The 26147-nt window shown below is 29.8% G+C and overlaps 1 protein-coding gene across 3 annotated transcripts in view; it reads left to right on the top strand.

Moving 5' to 3' along the window:
* LOC143059181 (ecdysone-inducible protein E75-like) overlaps positions 1–26147 on the top strand; it is a 96551-nt gene that overhangs the window by 44162 nt on the left and 26242 nt on the right. Inside the window, exon 1 of one of the 3 annotated variants that reach the window (XM_076232671.1) lies at positions 12463–12582. The exons of the other annotated variants lie outside the window; for them this stretch is intronic. Within the exon in view, the coding sequence (XP_076088786.1) occupies positions 12541–12582 (42 nt within the window). The 5' untranslated portion in view covers positions 12463–12540. Of the gene's footprint in view, positions 1–12462; positions 12583–26147 lie in introns of those variants that run through there. 3 annotated transcript variants of the gene reach the window in all.

Here is a 26147-nt window from a genome sequence, read left to right as displayed (position 1 = left end):
AACAAACATTAAACAATATTTTTTTTTTTATCAATTTTATCTAATGATAGTTTGATATTGTATTAGTATTTTAAGTATTGAGTTTATGCCATATTTGTTGTTTTTATTACGTTTTAGGACGATGTAACCTTTAGGACTATCCTAAGACACCTAATTGTATATCCTAACTTTAGGACCAAATTTAGGACATATCTTATTTTAGGAGACTTTCGTTAACCCGACTTAGGACTAAGACGTGTCCTAAGACCACCCTAAGACATGTCTTAGTCCTAGGACAGCTTCGTTGACACGGCCCCTGAGTTTTGCCATATAAACCCTGTCACACAGCTTCAACTTTATCAAATAGGTTTCCAAACGAAATTCCTCTTTATAAAATGAATAAAATGCACCTCTTGAAGAGTTATTCATTTGTGAAAACCAATGTTGGATGAATTGGTCATTCAGTTTTTGTGAAATAATGTTCTTTAAACCCAGTTTATCCAATGGAAGTTGATTTTGCCAAACAAACAACTTGTAACGTCTCATTTCATTGGCCGAAAGATTCAAATACAAAAACAATGTAGTCAGTGTGCACGTGAATTGAATACAGGTGACGACAATGGAATGTACGTACTATGTTACTACGAACGTAAAAACAAGGATTTGTTTAATTTACAAACCTTTGGTCAAAAGAATTAAATAAATCTTTTGTTAACTTCAAATAGTGGGGTCGAAATATTATACTGATATTTTGTATTAAGTAATATTTTAAGTTCTTTATGCATGCAGCAACTCAATTATCGTGTACCGCATAATGAGAAATATAAGGATAAAATAAAATGCATGTGCCGCTTTTATACAAATGAATATATGAACCACTTTTAATTTCTTTCATACTGACGATAGGTTATAATCCTAACAATGTCGTAGTCACTTATAATAAGTATCTCATAATACTGATCCATTACAATAATTAATGATGGGTTGCACTGACATTCCTTTTTTATTATTTTCATGCTATAAAACATACACACAGTAGCTAAGCGTACCATAAACGGAGGAAATTGTCCCCCAAAATAGAAACAAAATAACTTTAATCGTATCATGTGTGCACTTGAATGAATTCAGTGAAGGCATGTTGTAATAAATTGAAAAGTTACATCGGCGAAGATTATTCAGTTCTTTTGCATGTGTTGAACAAAATAATAAATTAATACTTGTGAGAAATGTCGTAGTTTACAAGGAACAATTCTCGTTTGAATTATTTTACATTGTCATTTCGGGGCCTTTTATGGCTGACTTTGCGGTATGGGTTTTGCTCATTATTGAAAGCCGTACGGTGATCTATTATAGTTGTTAATTTCTGTGTTATTTTGTTCTCTTGTGGAGAGTTGTCTCATTGGCAATCATACCACATCTTCTTTTATATATGTATTTATAGTATACAAGGTATTATCCAGCAGTTAAGATTTGTCCACTTTTTAAGAACACATCCGTAAAAAACGGACGCCCACCGGACAGAAGGGGTCAGAAGGGCAATCATACCACATCTTCTTTTTTAAATATAAATGTACTGTTTTCGATTTTAAATGGATGAACATTTATTTTTTAATTATATACTGTAAGAATAGAGCTGCATAACATTGTTGAACTATTCGCTAAAGTACATGTAGTATGTATTCGTATTTAAAATGAAATGCAAAACGAAACATGTATGATAAACTGATAAACAAAATATCAAGAAATTAAGGATGACTAAATGCATGTACAAGAAGAAACTCACCTTTTTATCAAAACATTTTATGAATAAACACTTTTTTTAAAGACTGATTGTTTCTATTTACATGTACATATTTACAATTATTATATACAATTTACGTTCGTTTTTCAACCGAGAATAGTAAAACATCATGAAGGATATCGTTGGAGTTTATAAACTACATTTAATTCCCCTGTGCCATAGTTTGCTATCTGCGTTTTTTTTTAACAAAGCATGGTTGGTTACATATTATGAATTTACTTACAATTTCGGAATTTTTTTTCTCAAGTAAACGGAATCCTGTGTCGAATACCTAAAACTTGTCAAAGAATATGAAAAGTGTTTGTAGAAAAGTACGGTTTCATTTTTCAAGTACAACGCTAATTCATCGAGTCCATTGAGTGAAAGAAAAGGCAGGATGAGCAACTTGTGGGGGAGGGGGGAGTCAATGAAAAAAATATGTGGATTGAGTTTTTTTTAAGCTTTTCATTGAACTTTTGATGTCGTCCCTTGATCCAGAGGACAAATTTGAATTAAATTGTTGTAGTACGTGTGTTCTATTTTCGCAGATGTGAGGTCGAAGGTTTGAATTGACCAATGAAAACGATCGTTCCTTAAAGAGTTAATTTAATAAAGTTTGTTTGACTGATTACGTCGCAATACCTTTCGCTAAGCTTTACCGCATATGAGTATAAGTATCCTAAAAATTTATGCATTTTTTTATTCAAAAATAATTCATATTCATCAAATGGTCATGAATTGAGAAAAAAACGTAATTTTTTGCTGTATATTTATCAACATTAAAAAATTGCACTATTTACAGTTTTATAAAATTTGGTTCACATAATCTCCTTGCAACAAAATGTCATTTTAAAAAATAAGGGTCCATGCACTCGTTTTCAAATTAAATCAGTTTGAATGATAAAAATCAGTCAAAAAATGCATCTTTTCCCGATATGTCACAGTTTGACGCCGCGAAAATAACATTTTACGTTAGCAACGTCATTACCTCCCCTGTAACTGTATCGTATGCCCTTAATGTATAAATGAAATAATTCATAATTGAACACACCAGTATTTGATCGCTCATATTTTACAGGATTCTGGCAGAAAACAGAAAAAATACTATTTCAAATAAATGAAATTTGAAATTTTACACTTTTTAGCCAGAGTCTTTCTAAATATGATATGTATTTAAATTTATCTTACCTCCTATACATTTCTAGGAATGTGATTGGTTAAAAGCGCCCTCGTAAGATAATATTAGTTACATCGTGTGCTAGTGACCTAATAAGGTCTCAACCCATATGGAATTTACTGACCTCATATATACCGTAATAGGTCACTAGCACACTATGTAAAAGATAATAATTTGCAAAAAAGTATTAAGATATAAAATATCAAATTAAATACAACATCAAACTTTTGTGTACATGTTGAGTCGTGTGTCATATCTGCACAAAAAAGGAAAGAATGATATCTATCGCTTTACTTATTTTTATATATGAATATAAAAAAATAACAGTAGACTAAGGCCGCACTTCGACATATAGTTGCTATGACATCTTATCATATGTTTTCTGTTGAAATTTTGTATCATTGGCAATCATACCACATTTATAAAAATAAAAGTTTGATTTCTAGATTAATGTTTTTATTTTATATCTTATTAACTCTCAAAATAGATATCATGGGCAGCGAGTAATCTTACATTTTAATGTCATATAATTAAGTAGTGTTAATGTAAATTTCAAAATTGTCTCTATAAATGAAATAAATCAGCTGATTATTTTCATGCATTGGTAGTCAAAGTATATATAATCAGCTTAGTGTTTGCCTCGCTAGTCAGGGGTATCAGCTGACTATTTCTTTAGGTAGTCACTGTACGCAGCTGATTATTCCCATGTGTAAAGTCCACACAATGTTTTTTAATCCCTTTATAGTGCTATAGTACAATATAAGGCATGGAATTTTCATTTCAGTAGTTATTAAATTTGTTTACCATGCAGTTTGCTAATTGAAAAAAATTCTCTGGTAGATACGGAATTGTCTCTTAGGCAATTATACCATATATTTTTTTTATCAGTTAAATTATTTCCGAGGCCTGGACTGCCGAGTGATCTAAGAAGTATATCTACAGTAATCACTAGAATGTCAACACTGAGGTTGTAAATTCTATGAACCATGGTCGAAGCAAATGCGTTCGACTCCAATCCTTGTTCATCACTTCGTTATTGTTCTCCCTTATTTAAAAACCACAACATATTATTGTCTAATTCCTTACACACACTTCATTTGAACTTTGGTGGAGAGTTGTCCCGTTGACAATCATACCCCATCTCCTTACTTTTATATTGACAGTTTATTTATTCCGTATACTGTGTACTGTGTATTTCTTTTCGATAAAAAAAATATACATACAATAGTCGTTTAACTTGGTAAAGTGTTTTTAATCACATGCAAAATTACTCAAAGATTAATATAAAAACTCACAAAACGCTAAATCTGTTCTACAGTAACCAATACAATTGTATTGGAAAGAACAGAAACATTCCTTGAAAGTACAAACTGTATATAATTCGTGAATGTTTCATACTAGACTTTCATTTAGCTATTTCAAAATACTAAAAAATGTTTCTTAAAAGAGAAAAGAAAGAACATTAACTTTGAATGCGATACCGTGAGCTTTGACGATATGATAGTTCTACAATTGTTGGTTTTCGGGCTCAATGCAAGATGAACGTGCCTATTGCCTTTAATCTATATCCACACCCTCTAATGCTCATATATTAGTACATCTTATTTTATTAGTTCTGGATTTATTATTACACAAATAAAACGGTAAGTGAATGTAAAAATCATAAAAAAATATATTCAAAACTATATGACGGTATCTACAGTTGGATTTTCACATACATTTGTTGAAAGACGCAGATTTATTTGTTTATATAGTCATAATTGTCTTCGGTTATTTTTGTTTTTCTCCTGATGCGAATCAAATTTTTGAATAAATTATAAGTTTATGTTATATCATCACAAATTGATAATTAACGCTTCAAAATAAATATATTACAAATTAAATAAATAAACCTATGGGAATTCTGCTTCCATTGGTACCAATTTTGATTAAAATCCTGCATGAAATAGTTGCTAAGTATTTTTTTTATGAAAAAAACGTAGATTTTCATGATACATTTGTATAATGATGACATATACAACAACAAATTGTAGTTGACAAATTCCTTTGATCATTTACTGACTTGACGGTTTTTATAATGAAGTTCTGAATATTCTAAAAACGTATACGTATCTTTCAACATTATACTTGGATGTAACTGATAAAGTTAGAATGTAGCGTAACTTTTATATTCAGTTAAAGTTTTTATTTTATTTTTAGCTCACCTGGCCCGAAGGGCCAAGTGAGCTTTTCTCATCACTTGGCGTCCGGCGTCCGTCGTCGTCGTCGTCGTCGTCCGTCGTCCGTCGTCGTCCGTCGTCGTTAACTTTTACAAAAATCTTCTCCTCTGAAACTACTGGGCCAAATCAAACCAAACTTGGCCACAATCATCATTGGGGTATCTAGTTTAAAAAATGTGTGGCGTGACCCGGTCAACCAACCAAGATGGCCGCCACGGCTAAAAATAGAACATAGGGGTAAAATGCAGTTTTTGGCTTATAACTCAAAAACCAAAGCATTTAGAGCAAATCTGACATGGGGTAAAAATGTTTATCAGGTCAAGATCTATCTGCCCTGAAATTTTCAGATGAATCGGTCAATCGGTTGTTGGGTTGCTGCCCCTGAATTGGTAATTTTGAGGAAATTTTGCTGTTTTTGGTTATTATCTTGAATATTATTATAGATAGAGATGAATTGTAAACAGCAATAATGTTCAGCAAAGTAAGATCTACAAATAAGTCAACATGACCAAAATGGTCAGTTGACCCGTTTAGGAGTTATTGCCCTTTATAGTCAATTTTTAACCATTTTTCGTTAATTAAAGTAATCTTTTACAAAAATCTTCTCCTCTGAAACTACTGGACCAAATTAATCCAAACTTGGCCACAATCATCTTTGGGGTATCTAGTTTAAAAAATGTGTGGCGTGACCTGGTCAACCAACCAAGATGGCCGCCACGGCTAAAAATAGAACAAAGGGGTAAAATGCAGTTTTTGGCTTATAACTCAAAAACCAAAGCATTTTGAGGAAATCTGACAGGGATAAAAATGTTTATCAGGTCAAGATCTATCTGCCCTGAAATTTTCAGATGAATCGGTCAATCGGTTGTTGGGTTGCTGCCCCTGAATTGGTAATTTTGAGGAAATTTTGCTGTTTTTGGTTATTATCTTGAATATTATTATAGATAGAGATAAACTGTAAACAGCAATAATGTTCAACAAAGTAAGATCTACAAATAAGTCAACATGACCAAAATGGTCAGTTGACCCGTTTAGGAGTTATTGCCCTTTATAGTCAATTTTTAACCATTTTTCGTAAATTAAAGTAATCTTTTACAAAAATCTTCTCCTCTGAAACTACTGGGCCAAATTAATCCAAACTTGGCCACAATCATCTTTGGGGTATCTAGTTTAAAAAATGTGTGGCGTGACCTGGTCAACCAACCAAGATGGCCACCACCGCTAAAAATAGAACATAGGGGTAAAATGCAGTTTTTGGCTTATAACTCAAAAACCAAAGCATTTTGAGGAAATCTGACATGGGATAAAAATGTTTATCAGGTCAAGATCTATCTGCCCTGAAATTTTCAGAAGAATCGGTCAATCGGTTGTTGGGTTGCTGCCCCTGAATTGGTAATTTTGAGGAAATTTTGCTGTTTTTGGTTATTATCTTGAATATTATTATAGATAGAGATAAACTGTAAACAGCAATAATGTTCAGCAAAGTAAGATCTACAAATAAGTCAACATGACCAAAATGGTCAGTTGACCCCTTTAGGAGTTATTGCCCTTTATAGTCAATCTTTAACCATTTTTCATAAATCTAAGTAATCTTTTACAAAATCTCCACTGAAACTACTAGGCCACAATCATCTTTGGGGTATCTAGTTTGAAAAATGTGTCCGATGACCTGGCCATTCAACCAAGATGGCCGCCACGGCTAAAAATAGAACATAGGGGTAAAATGCAGTTTTTGGCTTATAACTATGAAACCAAAGCATCTAGAGCAAATCTGACAAGAAGTTAAATTGTTAATCAAGTCAATATCTATCTGCCCTGAATTTTTCAGATGAATTGGACAACTGGTTGTTGGGTTGCTGCCCTCCAATTGGTAATTTTTAAAGAAATTTTGCCGTTTTTGGTTATCTTGAATACTATTATAGATAGCGATAAACTGTAAACAGCAATAATGTTCAGCAAAGTAAGATCTACAAATAAGTCAACATGGTCAATTGACCCCTTAAGGAGTTATTGCCCTTTATAGTCAATTTTTAACAATTTTCATTAATTTGGTAAATTTATGTAAATTTTTACCAAATATAGTTCTCTGTTACTAATGGGCAAAGTTCATTATAGATATAATTGTAAGAAGCAAAATCGTTCAGTAAAGTAAGAACTTCAAACACATCACCATCACCAAAATACAATTTTGTCATGAATCCATTTGTGTCCTTTGTTTAATATGCACATAGACCAAGGTGAGCGACACAGGCTCTTTAGAGCCTCTAGTTTGACTATTGCTAAAAGGACAAGATATGATAAAGGTCATTCCTACCACTCCCCCCCCCCCCCCCCCACCCCCTTTCCAGAATTTTGAAACCTTTAAGTTGGAAACCATCCGGCCGCTGTTGTTTTTGTTAGTGCTCATGTCTTAAATTTGAAAAAAAAGCAAAATTTTAGACCTCATATGGCAGAAATAACAAAATTTTGAACCGTTGTTATGCAAAAATTATGTTGCTATGTTGTTGCGAAGCATTTATTCGACTCAACTTGAATTGACTATTCATTTGCAACTCGAAGTTATTGTTAATTAAAGGGACAAAAAAAACCTTTTCATACCTTGACCTCAGACAAATCAATCAATATGGTCCAAATACACGTGTATGGTCGAGCTCGTATATATGTACCTAGACCGTACCGTACTACGAGTATACTCACACAGTCCGAGCATACGTTCGAGTATGCGTATTCGGTCTGGACTGTACGCGTACTCATATTGTCTAGAACATATATACATGTAGCATTGTTGAAATGAAATATTCTATACTTGTGCTCATCGTGGGTTATACACAATACAGAACCGCATCCGCGTATAATTTATCCAATTCATCTTCAACGCGTTTTGAAACACATACATTTTCCTCTTTGGAAACCATACATGCATGCAAACCAATGAGTGATGGAAATCTGCTTATAACCACAAAATGTAAGAATGCGTGGAATTCTGTTTCATTATATTGATTTCAAATAAGAAATTTATGGTTCAAAGTCTATTTTTGAGATTTACTGTCCATTTTGGCTGCTGTGGAGCCTAACAGACACTGAATGGATTTCTTTCTTATATTTTATATATTTGCAAAGGAAATTTCAATGTCAAATATAAGCTCCAAGATATATCAGTGTCTCAAGCAATTACATACAAGAATGCTATGTTTGAGTTTCTTGTGGATGTATAAATGTTTACTAAAGAATACAAAAAGCGCCCCATTGCTAGATAAATTTTCAGAAATGTTGTCTGTTAAAACAATACAAAGATCATATTTATGGGGATCAAAATCAGATATTGTAATCTTTTCATTTATCAAAAATATTATTCAAGCTTATAAGAAATACTTTCGAAGAACAAAAATCCGTTTTTATTAGATCTATACTATCGGGAGTAAACATAAAAGCGATTTGATTTTTTTATAGTAATAAAAAAAAAAAAAAATGGTTTGGACTTTAACGGTGCTTTTTTTGTGGAATTTGGCGGAACTCGTTATTGTGGAATTTAACGGCGTTTTCTTGTGGACTTTAGCGGAGGTCATTTTGTTTACTTTAACGACGTTGCGGACTTTAGCGGCAATTTGTTGTTGACTTTAGCGGTGTTGTGGACTTTAGAGGAATTGTGGACTTTAAAAGTGCCACAAGGGTTCATATACTTTTGAACTTATGTTCCGAATTAATTGGCCAAGCATAACTTTTACATTTGTCAGTTTCTAAGGCACTGTAAGAATCGGAACACATTTATTTGGTGTACAGAATATTTGTAGAGATCTGTATGGCATGGTATACTGACCTTGAACTCTTTTTATGAACCATTGACAATCTTAAGCGCATTTGACACTTCTAATAAAACCCTTGATATTATAGACGTTTAACAAATATAGTATCATAAGTAAAGCAGACAAGACATTATAGCATTTGCGCTCTGGTATTCTATAGTCTGTAATATATAGTTAAATCAATCCACATCTGCGTTTTATACAAAGAACTTAAGAAAGTACTGTTGCACAAAATGTTGGTTATCGTTCAATCTCAAATTACTCATGAAAGATGCTGCTTTGCTGTAATTTTTTGTTTGATGGATATCATTTTGGTTTAAACGTTGCATATCCATATTATTGGCTAAATAGTGTCGGTCTGCCTGAATTGCACTTGACCGATTCTCAGAGCTGAATCTTTCACACTTATTTAGACACGTTTTTAGTTGTTGGTTTTTTTTTTTTACTTTCGAGGTAAAGTGTTGAATAGAAAAAAATAATAGTTTTATTAATGTTCATCCTTATCAAAATAATTACAGGCTTCAACCAGTTGGAGGTTTATCAAATGGTAAAACAAATACAGATTTCTGATTACCAGTATTAAGTCTGGTCACGCATTATCTTTCACGATCAAAATAATGCGTTGCCTGATCTTTCACGATCAAGTTTGATGGAAATTCAACAAATTCATGGTTTTCATATACAAATTAATGGTTTTAAGAAATACTTTAATTTTACTGTACAATCAGATACACCAAAGATTAAATTTCAAATATATCATAATAAACTGAAATATGACCATTATAGGTACATAAAGCGTGTTATTTGTAATTAATTTCATAGACATGCATTGCGCATTTTGTGTTTTTTCATAAAGTACTGCATATTTTCTTTATCTTATTTCACAGTTATGATGAGAAAGTTAAACCATTTTGACAGATATAATTTTTTGTTCGGATTTGTTCCGCGTTTTGAAATTTAAGCGATATTTTCAAAGATTCTGAACTAGAATTTACATGAAATGTCTTTCACGATCCGTTACCAGAGCTTTCACGATCGTCTCTCAATACTTGACCGCCGTTAATATTCTTTCACGATCATTTCTTTCGTTAAACCGAATGACACACGTGTACCCACCTCAGAGATAAACTGATTTATTTGAACTAAGCAACTATATATAGGTCGTTGTATAGCCTTTAACCAAAAAAACATTTACCTATATACTATATATAGCCACGACATCACAAAAATGTAAATTAACTCTTAAAGTTGGTTCTTATATATAACTAAACTTATTAATACGTGAATTGTCATTTCCTGGTATTTTTTTACAAACAGACGTCGAGGTAATGAAATAATTTGTATTTAAATAATGGTTTCAATGGTAATAATTGTTTTCACAAATTTATAGAGAAATAATATAGGAAGTAAGGAGGACACAAATAAATAAAACAACCAAACCGTTATATATTTTTCTTTTCATTATAATTTCATATTTTAACAGTAACAACTGTAATTTGCATATATATATACATATATGTCAAAACAAAATAGAAAAAGAATGAGATTTACAATATTTGCAAATCTTAAATTTTAGATTCGGATTTTCCCCAAGTCTATTAATTAATTTGTACAGAAAACATACTGTGTTTTATCATACTATGCAATATATTTTTTCGGTGTAGAGTAAATGAATTAGACACCAATTATGTACATTATATTTGTTACTGGACGTTATAAACACCAATCCATATATTTATCTATCTATTGTTTATTCGCCGAAAGATTTTCATAATTTTTATCATATATTAAAAACGATGTGCTTGTATATGAATATCTTCCTGAACATGCATGCAATAATTGCAACTTGATGCTAAATCCATCCATCAAACTACTTTCACAATCTACATGTACTATATATAGTGTAGAGAATATATTTTGGACGACAACTACGTATATGATATCTGCCACTGGACATTAAACACCGATCCCTCAATACATTCATCAAACTAAAGTCATATCTTCAGATCATACCATATTAAACAGTACATGTATTGGACGACAACAGTGTACATAATATTTGCCACTGGACGTTGAACACCAGTCCTTCAATCCACCCATTAAACTTATATGATATCCGCAGATCATACCATAACAGTACATGTATGATCATGTATTGGACGACAACAACGTATCATAATATCTGCCACTGAATATTAAACCCAACCCCTCAATCTATCCATTAAACAAATATCATATTCTAATGCAGACCAGACCATAATATATAGAGAGTGTAGAGTATATGTATTGGAAATCAACGTATATAATATTTTCCACTGCATGGACATTAAAAAAAGATCCTTCAATCCATCCATCAAACTAAGATCATATCCTCATAACATACATACGGTGTCTACCATTACATGTAGTGGACGCCAACTTCGTTTATAATATCTACCACTGGACATTTAACACCGACTCTTCAATCCTCTCATCAAACTAAGATCATACCTTCGGATTATACCATAACATAATCTGTATAGAGTACATGTATTGGACAACAACTACGTATAAAAATTATAGTATTTGCAACTGGACATTAAACACCGACCCCTCAATCCATCCAGCAAACAGGTTCAGACCATATCTATATATCATTAACATTTTACAGTACAAAAAGGAGAAGGTTTGGTACCATTAAAAACGTGTAATCCCGCTGCAAATGTTTGCACCTGTCCTAAGTCATGAATCTGATGTACAGTAGTTGTCGTTTGTTTATGTAATTTATACGTGTTTCTAGTTTCTCGTTTTATATATAGATTAGACCGTTGGTTTTCCCGTTTGAATGGAGTAATTTTGGGGCCCTTTATGGCTTGTTGTTTGGTTGAGCCAAGTCTCCGTGTTGAAGGCCGTACATTGACCTATAATTGTTTTCTTTTATAAATTGATATTTGGATGGAGAGTTGTCTCATTGGCACTCACCACATATTCCTATATCTAGTGGACGACAACTATATGAAAAACTTTTGTTTTGAGTGTACGTATATAATATCTGCCACTGGACATTAAACACCGACCCCTCAATCTATCCATCAAACTAGTATCATATCCTCAGACAAGACCATAATATATGCAGTGTAGAGTACATGTAGTGGAAAATAACTACGTATACAAATTGTAATATTTGCCACTGGACATTAAACACCGACCCCCTCAATCTGCAATCAAAGTAAGATCATATCCTTGGATCATACCACAACAGTACATGTATTGAACTACAACTATCTGCCACTGGACATTAAACACTGACCCCTCAATCTATCCATCAAAGTAGTATCATATCCTCAGACCAGACCATAATATATGCAGTGTAGAGTACATGTAGTGGAAAAGAACTACATATAGAAATTGTAATATTTGCCACTGGACATGTAACACCGACCCCTCAATCCATCAATCAAACTTATATCACACACCTCGGATCATACCATAACATATGCAGTGTAGAGTACATGTATTGGACGAGAACTACGTTGTACATAATATCAATAATTTGTTCACCTGTTACGATTATTAGGTTTATTTAACTTTACATATATCTCCATGTCGTGTGTGTACGACATATTACATAATACTCTCTACATGGTAAGTCATGATAACCTTCTTTACACGTTTTTCGTCAATTTTACTGTCCTATTTAATCACATTGTGTATTCTTACTTTTGCATTTTACACTTCGGTACATGTGCTTTCTTAATTTTGATTGTGTTCAAAAATCCGGTTATTAATTATTTTGTTAATATTAAAAATTATAAGATGTAACATTGCAGAAAGATATCTAGTTTTATAGATAAGCAGGTTGTGTATTCTTACATGTGCATTTTACACTTCGGTGCATGTGTTTTCTAAATTTTGATCATGATTCAAACATTTTTATTAATAGTTGATGTTTTCTAGTCTGTTCTTTCATCAATACTAAATTATAAAATTTAACTATGCAGCACGATCGTTATAATAGATAAACTGTTAACATGTTGTGTATCTTACATGTGCATTTTACACTTAGGTGCATGTGTTTTCTTTAATTTTGATTGAAATAATCCGGTTTAATTATTGTTTTCTAAACATTTATATTATACATGTACATGTAAGTATTGAATTGTAAGATTTAACGTTGAACATTGAAGCAAGATTGGTTTATAGATAACCAAATTGTGTATATCTTATATGAGCATTTTATACATAAGTGGATCTAAATTTTGATCATGATTCAAATAAGGTTTTCTAAACTTTTATTTTTGCAATAGTATTAAATTGTAGAATTTAACAATGCAGCGAGATAGTTTTATAAATGAATGTATAATTTTGTGAATTTTAAATCAGGTACAAATGTACTACAAGTATTACTGATGAATAAAACCTGAATGAAAAAAAAAAATCACAAATAAATCTAACTATATAACATTTTAATTACAAATGTCAAAAGATATATGGAAGAAATTAATATATAAGTAAATTAGTTCATATTTAACATATACATTTACGTGTCTGTCTCACTCTATCATATGGTATTAATTGCTTCAAAATTTAGTCTTTAAAGATAACATGTAGTATTGGTGCACAATGATTTTTAGCATATAGAAACTATATATGAACTTTGTCCTAGGTCAGGAGCCTCTGGAGTCGATATCACAACAAAACTTACGACTAAGATTGGTCTTGAGTTATGAACAAATCGGTATACTTACGATAAATCTTAGTTTTGTGTGTGAAATCGACTCATGTACTTCAATGGTTGTCGTTTGTTGCTCTGACACATTTTTTGTCGTGCATTCTTTTCTTCAAAGATTCGGTTGTATTGGTTTATATTTGTAATTTCGTGGCCTTATGTAGCTGATTTTGCAGTTTGGGACTTTACCATTGTTGAAAACCGTACGTTGACCTATAATTGAAAATTCTGTATCAATTGATTTCATGCACATCTATTTATTTTGATATCCGTGAGTCAGCAAGCCAACAACAAAGACGTCGGCATATTGTCTTAATCATAAAACATGTTCTGTACGAAATATTGAGCAATGAATGGTTCCAAATCATGATAAATTTTGAACAAATTAAAAAGAAAGGACCAGCAGACAAACAAACAAAAATCAAGGAAGCCTTGCAAAGCTTTTCTTGGTCTAAGACAAGCGTGTTATTTGTAATCAATTCTTTGTATATGGTTACAAATGTAATCTATGTTTTTGTGTGTACCCCACGATTTCACGATCAGGAGTAATACCGTTACGTATTGAGTTTTATTTAACTTTTTGTACTCAACTATTATATTTCCTCAGGTTTTAATCTAGGTGACGTGTCTATGTCATGTGGAATTCATTCCGGAATCGCCTCCGGACTCGACATGTTAATGGCACACAAGATGCATTTTCCCTACATGTATACACATGAAACATGTGATGACTGGATATGTTCTCTAAAGTGAAGACTACGTGTCGAATTCGACTTGTTCGAGATGGTTTTTCATTTTTTTAGGGGGTCCTATCGGTTTATATTTGTTGTTTTATTATAACATTTGTCCCACATTTCCTCTTTTGTATTTGTAAGCCGTTAAATGTTGTTCCAGACAAACATATGTTGTGTACTAAAATTAGTCAAATTTAGATAAAAAAAAAATAACACGTTAAATTTAAATCCATACATGTAACACGCATGTTAATCATTGCAACGTGCCTTTATGCAATAATGATAATGCAGATTGATTTTTTATTTGGCATTATATACATGTACATGCAATTGAATACTTAGTCGGTCATTATATTCAAAATAGATACTTTTAATTGTCCAATAAATGCTAGTATTTTATTGTTTTCACTGCATATTTTAGTTTGTATACTTTTTATTTGACATATTATAGAACAATTGGTGCGTCATTGTACTCAAAGGATCATTTTAATTTTCAATATATAAAATGCTGCCATTTTTAAAGTGTTCCACGGTATATTTTACTTTTTATCCTCTAATTTTTTTGCTATATACATGTAATAGAAAAAGTAAAATTGTAAAATTTTAAACATTTATATATGCGATTTTTAAGAATACTTATTGCAATTAAAAATCATTATTATCTTTTTTTTAATTTTTTTTTACATATTAAAAATGATATTTTACATGACCATTTAATTTACATAACTAAGATTCAAATTGCCTTGATTTTAGTAGTAATAATATTTTCCACACACATCACGGTTTAATTCATTTTATTCGATATTTTCCCCCACCTCATACAGTAAACCTATTAGTCCTGCTGCTTGGTGCAGATATAGAGCAGAATTGCTCACTTTAGACTTTGCACAGTAGTTTTTTGTTATACAACCTTTGATTTTAGCTCATGGACCCACTTAGAAAAATCCAGTATGGATGTCATTTTTAAGATGGCGGACAACTGTTATAAATATCTACAATTCAATTCAATTATATAGTCCGCAAGGATTCTAAATAATTTCGGAAACTAAAGTAATGATTCTTTAAAAATGGTCTTCATGTTCTTGAAATAGTTATTAATGAATTTTAAAATACAAATAAAATAGTTTGTTATTTCTAAAACGCATACATTTGCAAATATGACTGCATATACAAAAAAAATTTATAAATAAAAGTAGAATACATAGCATATGTTATAATTTTGACATGTCGCTGTTAATGTTACATGTATGCAAAACACAAAAAGCAAAAAAATAAAAAAAAAAATAGATAAAAAATAGTCTAATATTTACATTTAAATTATATAATTATGATCAGCATGATATTAATAGAACAGATTATATTATCAACACAGATATAATTGTACTCTTAAAAATATATAGTTTAATTGTATTATTATTCGATACTGCTGTTCATAAGATTTAGAATATGTCAAAGGGATAACAACCAGGCAAAAGAGCAGAAAACAACCATGGCCACCAATGGGTCTTCAATACAGCGAGAAAATCCCGCACACGCAGGCATGCTTCAGCTTAGGCAGCAACCATTTGATTTTCTGTGGGGGGGGGGGGGGGGGGGGGGGGCTATGTTTTTTTTTCTGGACATTTTTTTTTTCGCCTGTGGCGAAAAACAAACAATTTTTTTCTTTCAATTTTAGCATTACATATGGTGGCAGCTGAGGGTGAAACAAACAATTTTTTTTCTCAGAATCAAAAACAAATTATTTTTTTCTCCAAAAACTGGAAACAACATACGAAATACATGGCAAGAATCTTACAATATATTGCTAACCCAGCTTAACTCCGGGTTTACTTTTTCGAGAAAATTGAAAAGCATATTACTGGACTTGTTAGTGGACATCTACTACAATGGTCGAAGAGGAAGATTATCTGCATTGTTTGCAGCCTACGTTCTGTAGCCTACCATGTAGACTTTTACTGTTTATTTTACGGGAGGTATAATCATGATAATATGATACTTTATTCGTATATTTATACATTCATTTGTTATTGGAATTAGGGCCCAGTAATGCTTTTAATGGATAAAACATTTCGACGTTTTAAAACTTTAATACCTGTTCTATTTGAAATGTTCCCGACTCCGTTTAAATCATGAAATATAAACACCCACCCTTTTCCCTGAAAGATACGCGCCGTTTATCAATTGTATAGCTCAGGAGAACTTTAAATCAATACACATTTAAAAATATAGATATCACATACTAATCTTTTCAACCTGTTGCAAATTGTTCAATGCAATGGCATGACATTTTATTTACGTTTTGTTGTGCATTACCAATAGGATCAGACATATAGCCCACACATTTTACTTCCTGGTCCGTTTAAATAATGTGTTATTTAAGAGGGTCTGTATTGGGAATTCAGCAAGATAATAATCAGCAAAAAGTACAGATTAAAGGCAAGCAAATATCAAAAAGAGTAAAAAAAATAGCCCCAAAGATAAAGAATAGATAATACTGAGGTTCTGAAATGTTAGAATGAAGAATAATAACACAAAATACAGAAAAAGATAATACTGAGGTTCTGAAATGTTAGAATGAAGAATAATAACACAAAATAAAGAAAAAGATAATATTGAGGTTCTGAAATGTTAGAATGGAGAACACAAAATAAAGAAAAAGATAATACTGAGGTTCTGAAATGTTAGAATGAAGAATAATAACACAAAATACAGAAAAAGATAATACTGAGGTTCTGAAATGTTAGAATGGAGAATAATAACACAAAATAAAGAAAAAGATAATACTGAGGTTCTGAAATGTTATAATGAAGAATAATAACACAAAATAAAGAAAAAGATAATATTGAGGTTCTGAAATGTTATAATGGAGAATAATAACACAAAATAAAGAAAAAGATAATACTGAGGTTCTGAAATGTTATAATGGAGAATAATAACACAAAATAAAGAAAAAGATAACATTGAGGTTCTGAAATGTTAGAATGGAGAATAATAACACAAAATACAGAAAAAGATAATACTGAGGTTCTGAAATGTTATAATGGAGAATAATAACACAAAATAAAGAAAAAGATAATATTGAGGTTCTGAAATGTTACAATGGAGAACACAAAATAAAGAAAAAGATAATACTGAGATTCTGAAATGTTACAATGAAGAATAATAACACAAAATAAAGAAAAAGATAATACTGAGGTTCTGAAATGTTATAATGGAGAACACAAAATAAAGAAAAAGATAATACTGAGGTTCTGAAATGTTACAATGAAGAATAATAACACAAAATAAAGAAAAAGATAATACTGAGGTTCTGAAATGTTACAATGGAGAACACAAAATAAAGAAAAAGATAATACTGAGATTCTGAAATGTTACAATGAAGAATAATAACACAAAATAAAGAAAAAGATAATATTGAGGTTCTGAAATGTTACAATGAAGAATAATAACACAAAATAAAGAAAAAGATAATACTGAGGTTCTGAAATGTTAGAATGGAGAATAATAACACAAAATAAAGAAAAAGATAATACTGAGGTTCTGAAATGTTAGAATGGAGAATACTAACACAAAATAAAGAAAAAGATAATACTGAGGTTCTGAAATGTTAGAATGGAGAATAATAACACAAAATAAAGAAAAAGATAATACTGAGGTTCTGAAATGTTAGAATGAAGAATAATAACACAAAATAAAGAAAAAGATAATACTGAGGTTCTGAAATGTTAGAATGAAGAATAATAACACAAAATAAAGAAAAAGATAATACTGAGGTTCTGAAATGTTAGAATGGAGAATAATAACACAAAATAAAGAAAAAGATAATACTGAGGTTCTGAAATGTTACAATGGAGAACACAAAATAAAGAAAAAGATAATACTGAGATTCTGAAATGTTACAATGAAGAATAATAACACAAAATAAAGAAAAAGATAATATTGAGGTTCTGAAATGTTACAATGGAGAACACAAAATAAAGAAAAAGATAATACTGAGATTCTGAAATGTTACAATGAAGAATAATAACACAAAATAAAGAAAAAGATAATACTGAGGTTCTGAAATGTTACAATGGAGAACACAAAATAAAGAAAAAGATAATACTGAGATTCTGAAATGTTACAATGAAGAATAATAACACAAAATAAAGAAAAAGATAATATTGAGGTTCTGAAATGTTAGAATGGAGAATAATAACACAAAATAAAGAAAAAGATAATACTGAGGTTCTGAAATGTTAGAATGGAGAATAATAACACAAAATAAAGAAAAAGATAATATTGAGGTTCTGAAATGTTAGAATGGAGAATAATAACACAAAATAAAGAAAAAAGATAATAATAAGAGTTCTGAAATGTTAGAATGGAGAATAATAACACAAAATAAAGAAAAAGATAATATTGAGGTTCTGAAATGTTAGAATGGAGAATAATAACACAAAATAAAGAAAAAGATAATATTGAGGTTCTGAAATGTTATAATGGAGAATAATAACACAAAATAAAGAAAAAGATAATACTGAGGTTCTGAAATGTTATAATGGAGAACACAAAATAAAGAAAAAGATAATATTGAGGTTCTGAAATGTTAGAATGGAGAATAATAACACAAAATAAAGAAAAAGATAATACTGAGGTTCTGAAATGTTAGAATGAAGAATAATAACACAAAATAAAGAAAAAGATAATACTGAGGTTCTGAAATGTTAGAATCGAGAATAATAACACAAAATAAAGAAAAAGATAATACTGAGGTTCTGAAATGTTAGAATGAAGAATAATAACACAAAATAAAGAAAAAAGATAATATTGAGGTTCTGAAATGTTAGAATGGAGAATAATAACACAAAATAAAGAAAAAGATAATACTGAGGTTCTGAAATGTTAGAATGGAGAATAATAACACAAAATAAAGAAAAAGATAATATTGAGGTTCTGAAATGTTAGAATGGAGAATAATAACACAAAATAAAGAAAAAGATAATATTGAGGTTCTGAAATGTTAGAATGGAGAATAATAACACAAAATAAAGAAAAAGATAATACTGAGGTTCTGAAATGTTAGAATGGAGAATAATAACACAAAATAAAGAAAAAGATAATAAGAGTTCTGAAATGTTAGAATGGAGAATAATAACACAAAATAAAGAAAAAGATAATATTGAGGTTCTGAAATGTTAGAATGGAGAATAATAACACAAAATAAAGAAAAAGATAATACTGAGGTTCTGAAATGTTAGAATGGAGAATAATAACACAAAATAATTAAACAGATAATTCTGAGGTTCTGAAATGTAAGAATGGAGAATAATAACACAAAATAAAGAAAAAGATAATATTGAGGTTCTGAAATGTTAGAATGGAGAATAATAACACAAAATAAAGAAAAAGATAATACTGAGGTTCTGAAATGTTAGAATGGAGAATAATAACACAAAATAAAGAAAAAGATAATACTGAGGTTCTGAAATGTTAGAATGGAGAATAATAACACAAAATAAAGAAAAAGATAATACTGAGGTTCTGAAATGTTAGAATGGAGAATAATAACACAAAATAAAGAAAAAGATAATACTGAGGTTCTGAAATGTTAGAATGAAGAATAATAACACAAAATAAAGAAAAAAGATAATAATAAGAGTTCTGAAATGTTAGAATGGAGAATAATAACACAAAATAAAGAAAAAGATAATATTGAGGTTCTGAAATGTTAGAATGGAGAATAATAACACAAAATAAAGAAAAAGATAATACTGAGGTTCTGAAATGTTAGAATGGAGAATAATAACACAAAATAATTAAACAGATAATTCTGAGGTTCTGAAATGTTAGAATGGAGAATAATAACACAAAATAAAGAAAAAGATAATATTGAGGTTCTGAAATGTTAGAATGGAGAATAATAACACAAAATAAAGAAAAAGATAATACTGAGGTTCTGAAATGTTAGAATGGAGAATAATAACACAAAATAAAGAAAAAGATAATACTGAGGTTCTGAAATGTTAGAATGGAGAATAATAACACAAAATAATTAAACAGATAATTCTGAGGTTCTGAAATGTTAGAATGGAGAATAATAACACAAAATAAAGAAAAAGATAATACTGAGGTTCTGAAATGTTAGAATGGAGAATAATAACACAAAATAAAGAAAAAGATAATACTGAGGTTCTGAAATGTTAGAATGAAGAATAATAACACAAAATAAAGAAAAAGATAATTCTGAGGTTCTGAAATGTTAGAATGGAGAATAATAACACAAAATAAAGAAAAAGATAATATTGAGGTTCTGAAATGTTAGAATGGAGAATAATAACACAAAATAAAGAAAAAGATAATATTGAGGTTCTGAAATGTTAGAATGGAGAATAATAACACAAAATAAAGAAAAAAGATAATAATAAGAGTTCTGAAATGTTAGAATGGAGAATAATAACACAAAATAAAGAAAAAGATAATATTGAGGTTCTGAAATGTTAGAATGGAGAATAATAACACAAAATAAAGAAAAAGATAATATTGAGGTTCTGAAATGTTAGAATGGAGAATAATAACACAAAATAAAGAAAAAGATAATACTGAGGTTCTGAAATGTTAGAATGGAGAATAATAACACAAAATAAAGAAAAAGATAATACTGAGGTTCTGAAATGTTAGAATGGAGAATAATAACACAAAATAATTAAACAGATAATTCTGAGGTTCTGAAATGTTAGAATGGAGAATAATAACACAAAATAAAGAAAAAGATAATACTGAGGTTCTGAAATGTTAGAATGGAGAATAATAACACAAAATAAAGAAAAAGATAATACTGAGGTTCTGAAATGTTAGAATGGAGAATAATAACACAAAATAAAGAAAAAGATAATACTGAGGTTCTGAAATGTTAGAATGAAGAATAATAACACAAAATAAAGAAAAAAGATAATAATATAGGGTTATTGCATGAATATTGGGGAATATTGTCCCGAGTAGAATTTTATATTGCACGAGCTTGTGAGTGCAATATATGTTCTACGAGGGACAATATTCCCCAATATTCATGCAATAACCCTTTTATTGTATAGCAATATAATATTTGAAAGTACAAATTGGTTTAAACTGAGATTTTGACATTGATGACGTCATGAATTTTGAAGATTTATTGCACTAGTGCAATATTGGAATTTATTGCACGCTAACTTTTAGTTACTTTCTGTGGGAAATATTATATTGCTATACAATAATAAGAGTTCTGAAATGTTAGAATGGAGAATAATAACACAAAATAAAGAAAAAGATAATATTGAGGTTCTGAAATGTTAGAATGGAGAATAATAACACAAAATAAAGAAAAAGATAATACTGAGGTTCTGAAATGTTAGAATGGAGAATAATAACACAAAATAATTAAACAGATAATTCTGAGGTTCTGAAATGTTAGAATGGAGAATAATAACACAAAATAAAGAAAAAGATAATATTGAGGTTCTGAAATGTTAGAATGGAGAATAATAACACAAAATAAAGAAAAAGATAATACTGAGGTTCTGAAATGTTAGAATGGAGAATAATAACACAAAATAAAGAAAAAGATAATACTGAGGTTCTGAAATGTTAGAATGGAGAATAATAACACAAAATAAAGAAAAAGATAATACTGAGGTTCTGAAATGTTAGAATGAAGAATAATAACACAAAATAAAGAAAAAGATAATACTGAGGTTCTGAAATGTTAGAATGGAGAATAATAACACAAAATAAAGAAAAAGATAATATTGAGGTTCTGAAATGTTAGAATGGAGAATAATAACACAAAATAAAGAAAAAGATAATACTGAGGTTCTGAAATGTTAGAATGAAGAATAATAACACAAAATAAAGAAAAAGATAATACTGAGGTTCTGAAATGTTAGAATGGAGAATAATAACACAAAATAAAGAATAGATAATAATAAGAGTTCTGAAATGTTAGAATGGAGAATAATAACACAAAATAAAGAAAAAGATAATACTGAGGTTCTGAAATGTTAGAATGAAGAATAATAACACAAAATAAAGAAAAAAGATAATAATAAGAGTTCTGAAATGTTAGAATGGAGAATAATAACACAAAATAAAGAAAAAGATAATACTGAGGTTCTGAAATGTTAGAATGGAGAATAATAACACAAAATAAAGAATAGATAATAATAAGAGTTCTGAAATGTTAGAATTGAGAATAATAACACAAAATAAAGAAAAAGATAATACTGAGGTTCTGAAATGTTAGAATGAAGAATAATAACACAAAATAAAGAAAAAAGATAATAATAAGAGCTCTGAAATGTTAGAATGGAGAATAATAACACAAAATAAAGAAAAAGATAATATTGAGGTTCTGAAATGTTAGAATGGAGAATAATAACACAAAATAAAGAAAAAGATAATATTGAGGTTCTGAAATGTTAGAATGGAGAATAATAACACAAAATAAAGAAAACGATAATACTGAGGTTCTGAAATGTTAGAATGGAGAATAATAACACAAAATAATTAAACAGATAATACTGAGGTTCTGAAATGTTAGAATGGAGAATAATAACACAAAATAAAGAAAAAGATAATACTGAGGTTCTGAAATGTTAGAATGGAGAATAATAACACAAAATAAAGAAAAAGATAATACTGAGGTTCTGAAATGTTAGAATGGAGAATAATAACACAAAATAAAGAAAAAGATAATATTGAGGTTCTGAAATGTTAGAATGGAGAATAATAACACAAAATAAAGAAAAAGATAATACTGAGGTTCTGAAATGTTAGAATGGAGAATAATAACACAAAATAAAGAAAAAGATAATACTGAGGTTCTGAAATGTTAGAATGGAGAATAATAACACAAAATAAAGAAAAAGATAATACTGAGGTTCTGAAATGTTAGAATGGAGAATAATAACACAAAATAAAGAAAAAGATAATACTGAGGTTCTGAAATGTTAGAATGGAGAATAATAACACAAAATAAAGAAAAAGATAATACTGAGGTTCTGAAATGTTAGAATGGAGAATAATAACACAAAATAAAGAAAAAGATAATACTGAGGTTCTGAAATGTTAGAATGGAGAAAAATAACACAAAATAATTAAACAGATAATTCTGAGGTTCTGAAATGTTAGAATGGAGAATAATAACACAAAATAAAGAAAAAGATAATATTGAGGTTCTGAAATGTTAGAATGAAGAATAATAACACAAAATAAAGAAAAAGATAATACTGAGGTTCTGAAATGTTAGAATGGAGAATAATAACACAAAATAAAGAAAAAGATAATACTGAGGTTCTGAAATGTTATAATGGAGAACACAAAATAAAGAAAAAGATAATATTGAGGTTCTGAAATGTTAGAATGGAGAACACAAAATAAAGAAAAAGATAATACTGAGGTTCTGAAATGTTATAATGGAGAACACAAAATAAAGAAAAAGATAATACTGAGGTTCTGAAATGTTATAATGGAGAACACAAAATAAAGAAAAAGATAATACTGAGGTTCTGAAATGTTAGAATGGAGAACACAAAATAAAGAAAAAGATAATACTGAGGTTCTGAAATGTTATAATGGAGAACACAAAATAAAGAAAAAGATAATATTGAGGTTCTGAAATGTTAGAATGGAGATTAATAAGCAAAAAGTGCAGAATAAATACAAACAAACAATTTTAGAAAATAGCCCAAAAAATAAAGAATTATTATTGATAATAAAAGGATGCTGAAAAAAAATTAGAAAATGATAATTGGCAAAACATATAAAGAATTGAGGAAACGGGCAAAAAACATTAAAGAATACATTTAAACCAGGTTTGATTCTACATAGGAAAATGCCTGCATCAAGTCAAGAATAAGGCAGTTGCTAACCATTCGTTTGCTGTGTTTTAGCTTTTGATTTTGCCATTTTAGAGGGATCGAGACGTCGGGATCGAGAGTTTTTAAGCTTGGGATTTCGGAATTCTTTTTCGAATTTCGGGATGTCGGGATTTAAAGTTATTTAAATCCAGGACCTCGGGATTGCATATTTTTAAGCCCGGGATTCGGGATCATGACCCCTCCAACCCCCCTAAATTTAGGGATTTCCGATAGGTATCTTCCTCGGAGTTCTGTTTAGTTATTTGACTTTTTAATGCAGGACACCTCACCCACACCCTCATTCAGTGTAAAAAGGATAAACGGAAGGAACACAACAAGCAGTGTTTAATATTTAATTCGGTCGATCGATTTGTCTCGATGTATTTCGCATTTCCTACATTATGTACGTGTACATGCATGTGAACATTATTTGGTTTGTAGTTAAAAGCTCTGGTCTAGAAAAAAAAATGAATTTAGTATTACTAATAAGACAAGCGTTATATTCTTGGGAAATAATTTATTTAGATCTTATTTCTCTAGTTTTCTTTACAAATGCCTGATGCAATTAATACCTTTTCAAAACTGCAATTGGCGCATATTGATTCTGCCCAGTAAAACGTACTTGTACATTGTACATGTACCTTCAATTTGTAAAGTGATAAAAAAAAATAGATGTTATCAACTGTTCATGTCCCTCTACTTTTACTACCCCCTAGGGATCTTGTAAAGTTCAGATACAGTTTGCGGACTTGAAAATATATATTGTATTGTATGCATTGAAAAAATAAAATTCAAGATGAAAACAATATCATATACCGGATAACGCGAAACAATTTTGCTCCTTAATTGATTTTCAAGTTATTTTATGTTTGGTTTTTGTCTTTGGAATTGCTAATTTTTTGTCGATCTTTTTTCAATTGGTGTTTGACAAATTCCTAGTTCTGTACTATAGATACTCATTTATTTGAAATTCTACGATTATGTTTGTGTTACAGTGGTAATCGTGAATCATTCTAAATCGACTCTGAATCAGTGCCTTCATAAAGTTCAAACATGAAATACATGTAAAAAAAACACAATGCAAATACTTTGTGGGCTGTTTTGTGGGTTATAGATAATAGATATTTTGTATATATATATACCAAGATGTTCTACAAATAAAGAAGATCACAGATGTCTGAATTAGGTAATATATTTTTATTATTTAAAAGACACATTAGAATTGGTTATGATGTAGGTGTGTCATTCTCCATTGAAACATGCTAAATCAAGTATAAAATTCAATCACTTATTCTTTTTTGTATGACAAAGATTCGTTCTGAGTCCAAAACTTGTACAATTTCTAATCTTTATATTAATGGAAAATAAAGAGGATGACATGAACTGGAATCGTAGTGCAGAAATTTCAGTTGCGCTGTCACATAAAGTTCACAAACATGTTGCAATCAACATACTAGTATTTGACTTAAAATGATAAATTTTCCATTATTTGTAGTTTATTGTAAAATAACCTTAGTTTTGTTCGAACTTATCGTAAATAAAAAGATAATTACTGATCTAAAATGAATGTTATATAACAAATAATCTACTGTTATACATACCATGCTGTACGAATATGAATGTGTATATACTTTGAGCATTAGGGGTAATTATGCGATCATCAATTATCTTTTGGTACAATATCTTGTTGGGTGAGTTTAGCTTTTGTTTAACCCCAATAATGAAAGGGGTATTTGCCAAAAATACCGGTCGAGAGGTAAATAAACTCCCAACGCCTGTAAGCGAGGGAAATTTGTGTACCTCGAAACTGGTATTTTGGCAAATACCCCTTGTGAGCATGATATAATTGTTATATTCTACCGAATGCTCTCCGTA

Source organism: Mytilus galloprovincialis, chromosome 14 (genome assembly GCF_965363235.1).
Source record: "Mytilus galloprovincialis chromosome 14, xbMytGall1.hap1.1, whole genome shotgun sequence".
Taxonomy (NCBI): Eukaryota; Metazoa; Mollusca; class Bivalvia; order Mytilida; family Mytilidae; genus Mytilus; species Mytilus galloprovincialis.
Note: the sequence above shows the minus strand (reverse complement) of the source record. Positions and strands in the feature narration are given on the sequence as shown.